General features: G+C 43.2%; 1 protein-coding gene across 1 annotated transcript; it reads right to left on the minus strand.

Annotated features, from left to right (window-relative positions):
- Positions 1 to 278: 278 nt before the first annotated feature.
- LOC112758612 (uncharacterized) lies at positions 279 to 1,513 on the minus strand. Its single transcript, XM_025807321.3, has 2 exons — positions 1,184 to 1,513; positions 279 to 833 (listed from the first exon to the last, which is right to left on the minus strand). The coding sequence occupies exon 1, from the start codon at positions 1,362 to 1,364 to the stop codon at positions 1,218 to 1,220; it is 147 nt and encodes a 48-aa protein (XP_025663106.1). The 5' UTR covers positions 1,365 to 1,513; the 3' UTR covers positions 279 to 833; positions 1,184 to 1,217.
- Positions 1,514 to 9,872: the final 8,359 nt, after the last annotated feature.

A 9,872-nucleotide genomic window follows, 5' to 3' on the forward strand; every position in this document is an offset into this window, starting at 1 on the left:
TTGTAGTTTGAGGTTAATTCATGAATGAATATAAATCTAAGAATGGGACAAATGAGCTATTCATTCTTATGATAATCAATGGGACAAAAACAAACCAGAACAAGAAGAAATGAACATCACTACAATGTAAAGACAGACATAATCCAAGAGATTAGTTTTATCATCCACAATGTGTGAACTACTTTGTTAGAGAGATCAACATAAGTTCTAAAAAGTAACTCATTAGTTTAAATTCTTTTAAGACCTTGTATTTGCTACAATTTCATTTCTCACATGGATAACAGAAAAAGCAAATGTCTATCAACTCCATCATAACGATAGTCAGCAAAGTACAAATGTGACATTGACATTGACATAGACTTGTGTTGTAGTGTAGACATTAAGTAAATCAGAATCCAAGTGCTAACAATGTACATACTACCAAGAACTACATATAATGAAGAAGCAGCATCCTTTTAAATTTCATTTTACTCACTGTGTTTATTCCTTTTACATGACGAGTCATCCTACAATGAATCATTTTTCTGATAGCTTATGTTCTTACTGCAGCAGCAGACACACCACAACATTCACTTCATGATCTAATTTGTCAAGAATTTGTAGTAACACTGTCCCAATTAGTGGTAAAGAGTGTTTGCAAAACTCATGCTTATAGATTAAGTCCTTTCATCTATCCCCCTCTCCCCTCAATACACACCTACAAAGAAAGGACGAAAAAAAAAAAAAAAAAAAAAGCCATGACATAGAGAAAATTAAGGTTCTCCCTTCTTTGACCAGCGAATCATCCCATAACATATGCACAATGCTGTCACAAATTGCTCATAAGCAAAACCCTGCCATAAAGTGAACGGAGCTTAGTAAATCAGCACTCTAACAGTAATTATGGGATGATTAGATAAACCTAACCTTCCAATTTGATTGGCAGAATAGATCTATGTATTAGCTAATAATATAAACGACTGAGAACTAATTCCCTATGTTCGAATTTCCCCCAATAAATCAATAATCCCTTAATTTGCTTCTTGCTAGCAAGCATAATCCATAACTAAGTTCCTCAATTTGAGGAAACCCAATAAACGAAAATAACTCTAGTTTCAAGGGTAGCTGTGAATTACAAAACTTGATGCACACCCAATGCTCAATATCAGAGAAAAAACAAAAGGGTGTTGATGACAACGTTTACCTTAAAAAGCTTTCTGGAAAGACTGCAACTTGGATCAACCGACATGGAAGGGACCAATATCACCAGAGCGAAGAGATGAAGCAACCTCATCAGCAACAGTCAAACACGAAGAAATCCAGCCGCTTAGAGCTATCCACACCATCTTCGCAATCCACATGGCCACTTCCACTGCCATTGCCATGGTTCTTCGAGGTTCTCTCTTTGCTATGGCTTCTCTTCAAGGAAGGGGTTCTGGAAGATAACCCATTCAAGAGGAGAATTTCCGAGAAGGATAAAGGGGTCTGATTGAAAGAAGTATCTTCTGATTCTTCTGGGTTTGGTGCGTGGATTTTCAACTCCTTTTATCCATTATTATTACTTCAACTAACCTGTTAACAAAAAAATAAAAAAAAAAATAAAATAAAAAAGGGGGTTATGTTTTTCTTTAAAGATAATAGGTTATATTTTATTAATTATTAAAAAATAAAATACAAAGATGTCCAAAAGTAGGATAGTATAATAAAAGGTGGGGATTTTTTAAAAATACTACATTGAAGGTATTCATCCAACGGTGCGTGGTCGAAAAACGAAGAAAAATCTTAAAGAAGAAAGAATGATAAATCCAATTGAATGCAACTAAGAGCTTGCCTCATGGAGATGACGACCTAAACTAAGAGTTCTTTGGATTTCACGGAGCAACTTGACAGAGCTTGCTAGAATGGCAGACGACATAGAAGTAGAACCTTCAAAAATCAACTAGTTTGCGAGCTTTCCAGCAGTTCCAGCAAATGATGGCAAGCAATTGAGGATTACGGTCAGCATTCTTCAACGGGTTAAGTATCTCTGTTGATGCAGTCCACCATGTCCAAAAGTCGAACTCTGAGGGGGAAGACAGTCACGAAGATAACTCTGAGACCATACGTCTTTAATTCTATAGCAATCGATCAAACAATGAGTGACTGTTTCCGTTGCTTCATGACAGCAGGGGCATATTGGTGATATAGATGGGATGCGGTGATGAATCTGAGCAAGCACCGGAAGTCGGCCATGGAGAGCTTTCCGGATAAATAGCTTAATTTTGTGAGGCAAGTTCAACTTCTATAGATCAATCCACAGCTTTTTCTGCTGCATATAATTAGGGTAAAGCTCCACATTCTCTATCAATAAGGGGATTGTTTTATTATTAAAATAACACTGAAAAATTCATAGATTTAAAAGCGTGACAATGATAGCTTAAAAAAGAACTTTTTTTTTTAGTGATAAATTATTTTTATATTTGATTAATAATTTATGTGTTTAATCTGAATTTTTATAGAAATATTTATATAAGTGTTCAAAAAGTGTATGCAAAAATATTGAATAAAATTTGATAATAATTTCAATTTTTTAATTATATTTATAAAAAATTATATCAAAATTCAGTTTTTAAGACTTTTAATCATATATATGATTATTTTTAATCATATTTTTTAATTTTTAAAGATTTCTTTGTCGTTTATATTTTTTAAGGCAAATTACGTATGTACATTTAAAAACTAAATTTATTAGATTATCATTTTTTAACATAGTGGACGAAATTATAATTTTTTTATATTTATAGAAATTGTTACGGGATGGAGTGATTTTCAATTAAAAGGTAATTCATTATAGGACAAGTGCGATTTTGTATTTTGTATTGGGCAAAAATTGGGCAAAAATTGCTATTGGAGGTAGAAGAAATAGTTTCTGAAGAAATTTTGCTGATGAGAAACCGCGAGTGATTATGGCGGTTTCTGAAAGAATATTGTCCATATAAATCGTGACACATAGAAGCGATTTATGCATAGAAAAATTGTCATATAGATAAATAATTCAGAAAATACAATTTTTTACACAGAAAATACTAACTATACAATAATGATAATAATAAATACTTTCCAATAAAATTTTAATTCATAATAATTTTGATGGCGATGCCAAAAGAATTATTGTATAGTTAGTATTTAGTATTTTATTGTGGATGATATGGTAGGTGAAAATAGAAAACAAAATATGAAATAAGTGTCATGTATATTTTGTTGTTAGTTTTTTTATTTTTTCTACTTCTGCTAGAACTCTTTGCTTTTTTTTTTTCGGGTTTAGAACTTGTTGTACTATAAAAAAAAAAAGCAAGTTATATAAAAACAAAATTATATGTAAAAAAATAGAATTAAAACTGAGGGATATGTAAAAAAATAGAATTAAAACTGAGATTTTATACCACATAGTCACACACAATGTTAAATACAAATTTAATAATAAAAATAGAATGATAAAATACAAAAAAAAATTCCTATAAAAATAAAACAATTATCTCTTTTATAAATAATTTTATTTTAATAAAAAAATCATATAAAATTTTTAAATAGTTTTATTTTGATATAGCAATCAAATTCTTAATCATAATTTAAATAAGATAATTAAATTTAAAATATAATTTCATTGTTCTCTCCTTAATGTAGTGCAAAAATTACTCTTTAAATATAAATTAATTGTATTTAATTATATCTAAAAAATTGTCTACTGCTAACATATACTAAACTATGAATACATTCTATGAAAAAGAGAGTGACATAGAAAATTATTAGAACAAACATATGAAGATTATTGACACTTTACTATTGTTACATATTATTCTGTAGGTAATTTATTTGAACAAATTAAACACTCTAAAATAATGTCATTATCATTCTCCAATGTAATTTTCAATGAGTTAAAAAGTTACATGTTTGGACATACCAAGTTATATACATGTAATAATATTATGTTATATTATAGTCATTGTTCGGCAGGTCGGGTACCGGACGGTTCGGGTTGGGACCTTGAGGTCAACGCTTGGGATGATGGAGAGGCTCGTTGGGTCGTGGTTTCTTGGTCCCGGGCGTGCGAGGTCCCGGGCGTGCGAGGTCCCGAGCACTTCACATGAGGAGGAGGGGTGCCACCTGCAAAGACACTCCGACGCCCTTGTCAGAATATGTGCAGGCGGAGAGGAAATGGTGTGAGAGTGTGACGTACCTTGGGGGGAGAGCCAGTCTCCCCCTTATATATATGTCAGTAGTGGGCCCTTCCAGTGGGTAGGCCCATACCCTCAAAGGTGTTGTCCCACGGCTGTGTGCAAGCCGTACGGGACGCGTGTCCGGGTCGGGTGGGGGGTGCATTACCGGGCTAGCGAGAACTCGGGTCGGGTTGACCCGCGTGAGTTTGGGCCAGGCCGTAACAGTGCCCCCGACGCGTCAGCGGTGGCCGTAGGGGCCATCGGTGGCGCGTGATGTTTACACTCGTGCGTTGTCGTTGGGTCGGCTGATCGTGGGAGGGACGCGTCTCTTGTGCGCGTGTCTCTTGATCTGCTGTGCATCTGTTTGCCGTTTCGTTCTCCGCGCTGGGCATTTAATGCTCATAATGATTCGAAAAAACCCATGCGCAAAGACCATTTTGCCCTTGCTTCCTTTCGCGCTTTTGGGGGTGGTTTTTAAACAGTTTTCTCCCTATCCACCTCCCACTCTTATCATTTCCAACTTCTTCTCTCCCTAACATCCAAAGCTTCCTGCGCGAACTTCTTCTTGCTTCAACTCCCAGTCCAGATTTTCTTCATCGTTCCAGGTAATCTTCTGGTTTCTTTCTTCTGGTATCTGTGTTATGTTTCGCTGTTGTGTGATTGCTGTTTGCATTTGTTGCATGGCTGGTTTATTTTTGTTGAGAGGTTTTTTCAGTGCTGGGATAGGTGAGTTAGGGAAGGGGTACCATTCCAGGATAGGCTTTTTTGGGTGGTTTGTGAGGTAGGCGTGGTTTTTAGCCGTATTTGGTCATGATTGAGTTAAAAAGGTGTAGTTTCTGAGTTTTTTCGGGCTCCCGACCTCATAGACTAACGGAGTGGTACCCCGCTGTAGGTATGCCTCGCGTTGTCTCCCGGTCTTCCGGATCTGCTGCGGCTTACGACCCGTATGCTTGGGTGACTGACGATATAAGGAGTTCACCCAACCAGATGGACTTGGGGGAATTGACGGAGTTCCGGCAAGCCGGCTACTTGTGTGGGGGTACTGACGAGGAGGCCAACTACGAGGCCATTGTCCCTGCTCCTCATGAGCGTATTTACGAGCTCAATTTCCATTCCCCCCGCGTCCCCGATTGGATCTGGTTTTATAAGTCCATGTTCACGCAAGTTGGTGTTCGGATACCGTTCTCCGATTTTCAAATGGCGCTGCTTAACCGGATATCCGTCCCTCCGTCTCAACTTCATCCGAACAGCTGGGCTTCGATCCGCTGCTTCGAGATGGTCTGCGAGTACTTGGAGCTACCGGCGTCGGTGGACGTTTTTCTCTTTTATTTCAACCTTACCAACCCTTCCAAACAGGGGAAGGCGAGAAAAGGGTTTCTTTCTTTCCGTGCTGCCCAGGGTAGGAAGATTTTTAGCCTTTTTGAGGATTCCTACCATGGTTTTAAGGATAAGTATTTCAAGGTTCGTCCCGTCAAGGGCCGCCACCCCTTCTGGTTGTCGTTAGAGGGGGAGCGCCTTATCCAGACTTACTGGAGCTTTGGCGCGGGGTCAAATCCTTTTGTGAAAGTGTCGTACAAAAGGTTGTCGGCTGTAGATAAGCAGATAGCGAACGTTCTTCTTGCTATCTTTGAAAAGAATCCCGTGAACCCCCATCTTCTTATGGGTGAACGGGAGGCCGCCAGGAGCTATATTCGTGAGTTATTTTCTTGTTTGCCTATGTTTCTTTGTCGTTGTTCTTCTTACTTCCGGTTTGACGACTAACGTTCTTGTTGTTTGTCGCAGTGGAAATGTCTGCCACCGTGACCGGTCTTGAGAATCTGACGAAGACCTTTTTTGAGGTAAGTGATGATGAGAATGCCGAAGAGAAGGACGTCGGCAAGTCGGAGGGTCCTTCAGGGGAGAAGGAGGGCCAGGCTTCCCCTACCCGGGATACCGAAACGTCGGGAAAGCAGGGCGTAGGTGGTCAGGCTTCCCCTACCCATGAGGAGGGGCCTGCTGACGGGCAGGCGACTCTCACCCCTCATCCGGATAGCAACGTGGAGGTTATCCACACTCCTAAGAAGCGAAAGATGTCTTCTAGCCCGGAAGGGGCCCTCACCATAATGGAGAGGAACTTTGATGCTACCAAGTTCATTGACTCCCAACTGATACCCGGGACAGAAGAGCATTTTCATGAAACCGAACTGTCCGGGCAGGCGAGGTGGATGTATCGCACCTTGCTTCGTGGGGCCGTGATAGCTCGGAAGGCCGAATTCGAGTTATCCGGTATGGAGGCGCTTCGGAGAAAGCTTGAGTCCTCTGCTAAAGCTAACAATGACTTCAAGGCTCAAGTTGAACTCCTCCAGGGTCAGCTGTCTGAGATGGGGGGAAAGCTTAGCGCTGCTGAGGAGAAGTCGTCGTTTGTTGCGGAGAGGTTGAAGGCGTCCGATGAGACCGTGGCCCGGCTTCTTGAGCGTGAGATGACACTGGAGGGTCAACTGAACGCCGCTGAGGGTCGGGTTGTCGCCTTGGAAAAGGAACGGGAGCAGGCCGTCTCGGAGGCGAAGGCTGCTAAAGCAGAGGCCGCTAAGCTTAAGAAGAAGCTTAAGGTGGCCAAGGAGCAAGGGAAGAATGCCATCTTGATGACCGAAGATGCCCTGAAGGCTCAGCTGAGGATTGCTGCTCCTGATTTCGAAACGTCGTTAATTGGTGTTTTCAAGACTATCCAGGACGGGAAAATTGTTGATATGCCGAAGAAGTGAAGTCTTGTAACTTAGGATATTTTGTAATGCATTTGCTGAACAACCTGTTGATATTTTGTCGTTTTGTTTGCCCTGAACAATTTACTTGTCCGTTCCATATTTTGACGCTTTATAAGTTATCGTCGTTTGATTGCTATGATTTTTGCTTGTTTTGTTATTTTGTCGTGTTGCCGTTATCGTGTTATCGTTTATTCTGGGCGGGCTTATTTCTTGTGCCCGTCTCGCCGTTTTCGCATTTGGTAGCAGTTCGGACCGATTTGGTCGCGTAGTCGTCGAATTGGTTGAGGCCTATGAGCCGTCTGGCTCCCGGGGTGATCAATCCCGGGGTGCCGTTTTAGGTTTTGGTCATGAGAAACAGATATGAAGTAAGAAAGTTTTAACAAGTAAAAAATTTGAACAAGTGAAAATTACTCGTCAGTTGGGCAAGCATTTGACAAAGTAAGTAAACAAGATGAATTAATCATGTGGACAGGGCAAATATTAAATATTTGGCTAGGCTCCCTGGTCGGTGAGCCGGTGGGTCAGGAGTAGAACCTCTTTAGGTTACCTGCGTTCCATGTTCTGGGTATTTCCTTGCCGTCAAGTTTTTCGAGTTTGTAAGCGCCCTTGCCGAGTACCTCCCTTACCCTGTAGGGACCTTCCCAATTTACCGCCAGCTTGCCTTCCCCTGGGGTCGGGACGCCGATGTCGTTGCGTCGCAGGACGAGGTCCCTTTCTTCGAAGTCTCGTTTGAGGACTTTTGCATTGTAACGCAGGGCTATTCTTTGTTTCAGCGCCATTTCTGTTAGGTGAGCTATCTCCCTTGTTTCCTCGATCAGGTCTTTCTCGACCGCTTCGCTCATGCCCGCGAGTAGTAATCGGGGGCTTGGTTCGCCGATTTCGACTGGTATCACCGCGTCGACCCCGTATGTTAGGCGAAAGGGGGTTTTCCCCGTGGCGCTTTGCTCGGTTGTCCGGTAGGACCATAAGACGGAGGGGAGTTCGTCAGCCCAGTTTCCCTTCTTACTGTCTAGGCGCTTCTTTAGACCAAGAAGGATGACTTTGTTTGCGGCCTCTACCTGCCCGTTTGTTTGGGGGTGTTCTATTGAGGAGAACTTTTGCTTTATCCCCAGGCCAGAGAGGAATTCCATGAACTTCTTGTCGGTGAACTGGGTCCCATTGTCCGAGATAACGACCTCCGGGATGCCGAAGCGGGTTATCACGTGCCTCCACATGAACTTCCGGCAGTTGGAGGACGATATCGTGGCTAGCGGTTCAGCCTCTACCCATTTGGTATAGTAGTCAATGGCTACAATGAGGCATTTGACTTGTCCTGGGCCGATCGGGAAGGGTTCCAAGAGGTCGACTCCCCATTGTGCAAAAGGACGTGTAGTCGTTAGCGAGCTTAGCTCGGAGGCCGGTGCCTTGTGGAAGTTGGCGTTTTGTTGACACTTCGTGCATTTTCTGACAAATTCCTTTGAGTCCTTCATCATTGTTGGCCAGTAGTATCCTGCTCGGATGAGCTTCCTTGCTAGGGCTTTGCCCCCGATGTGATGTCCGCAACACCCTTCGTGGACTTCTCTAAGCACGTAGTCCATTTGGTCGGGGTGCAAACACTTCAATAGGGGCTGGCTGAGTCCCTTTTTGAATAGTTGTCCCTGTATGATTGCATATCTGGCCGCCTCCCTTCTTAAAGCTTTGGCTGCTTTCTCATCTTCAGGCAACTTGCCGAGTTCCAGGAAGTTGGTAATGGGATCCAGCCATGAGGGGCTCGACTCCGTCAGGTGGAGGGCGACCGTTGGTTCCTTTACCATGCCCTGGATGAGCGACCGGTTACCCGATCCTGGCTTTGTGCTCGCAAGCTTCGACAAAAGGTATGCTCGTGTGTTCTTTTCTCTTGGAACGTGCTGGATGATGACCTCCTGGAACTGGCTTGTCATTTGCTTGACCTTTTCCAGGTACTTTTGGAGGAGGGGGTCCCGGGCTTGGTAGCTTCCGTTTATCTGCGAGGTGACGACTTGGGAGTCGCTGCATACTTCGACCCTCGTCGCTCCGACTTCCCGAGCCAGCATTAGTCCGCCTAGGAGAGCCTCATATTCTGCTTGGTTGTTCGACACTGGGAACTCGAACTTGGTCGATTGCTCATAGATGACCCCTGCTGGGCTTTCCAAGATGACCCCTGCTCCTCCGGACGTTTGGTTGGAGGCTCCGTCCACATGAAGCCTCCACCGTGTGCCCGTTTCCTCGGGAGGGTCGCCCGTTACCTCCACCAAGAAGTCTGCCATTGCCTGGGCCTTGATTGCGTGTCGAGGCTCATACTGTAGGTCATATTGTGAGAGCTCGATGGCCCAGGTCATCATCCTACCAGCCAAATCAGGTTTTTGCAGTATTTGCCGAATCGCCTGATCTGTCCTCACAACTATACGGTGACTCTGGAAGTATTGTCTTAACCTTCGGGAGGACACTAGGAGCGCCAGCGCCAGCCTTTCCAGTTTGCTATACCTCAGCTCTGGTCCCTGGAGTGCCCTGCTCACGAAGTAGACGGGCTGTTGTGTCTTTGCTTCTTCTGTAACGAGGACCGCAGCAAGCGCTTCCTCGGTTACTGATAGGTAGAGGTAGAGAGGTTCTCCGGCTCTGGGTTTCCCGAGGACTGGTGGTGCCGCCAAGATTCGCTTGAAGTGGTTGAATGCCTCTTCGCACGCTGGGGTCCATTCGAACGTCATTCCCTTTCTCATTAGATTGAAGAAAGGTAGGGCCCTTGCTGCCGATGCTCCGAGGAAACGGGACAAAGCTGTCAATCTCCCAGCAAGTCTCTGGACGTCTTTGATGGAACCCGGACTCTTCATTTGAAGGTCCGCTTGGCATTTTTCGGGATTGGCTTCCACTCCTCTTTGAGTGATCATGAAGCCCAGGAACTTTCCGGCCTCCATGATGAACGCGCATTTGAGCGGATTAAGCCTCATGTCGTGTTGTCGTA

This window comes from Arachis hypogaea, chromosome 16, assembly GCF_003086295.3.
Source record: "Arachis hypogaea cultivar Tifrunner chromosome 16, arahy.Tifrunner.gnm2.J5K5, whole genome shotgun sequence".
NCBI lineage: Eukaryota > Viridiplantae > Streptophyta > Magnoliopsida > Fabales > Fabaceae > Arachis > Arachis hypogaea.

What these genes read in the sequence shown, in the direction of transcription:
- LOC112758612 (XM_025807321.3), bottom strand. Translation starts at nt 1,364, where the DNA reads ATGGCAATGGCAGTGGAAGTGGCCATGTGGATTGCGAAGATGGTGTGG.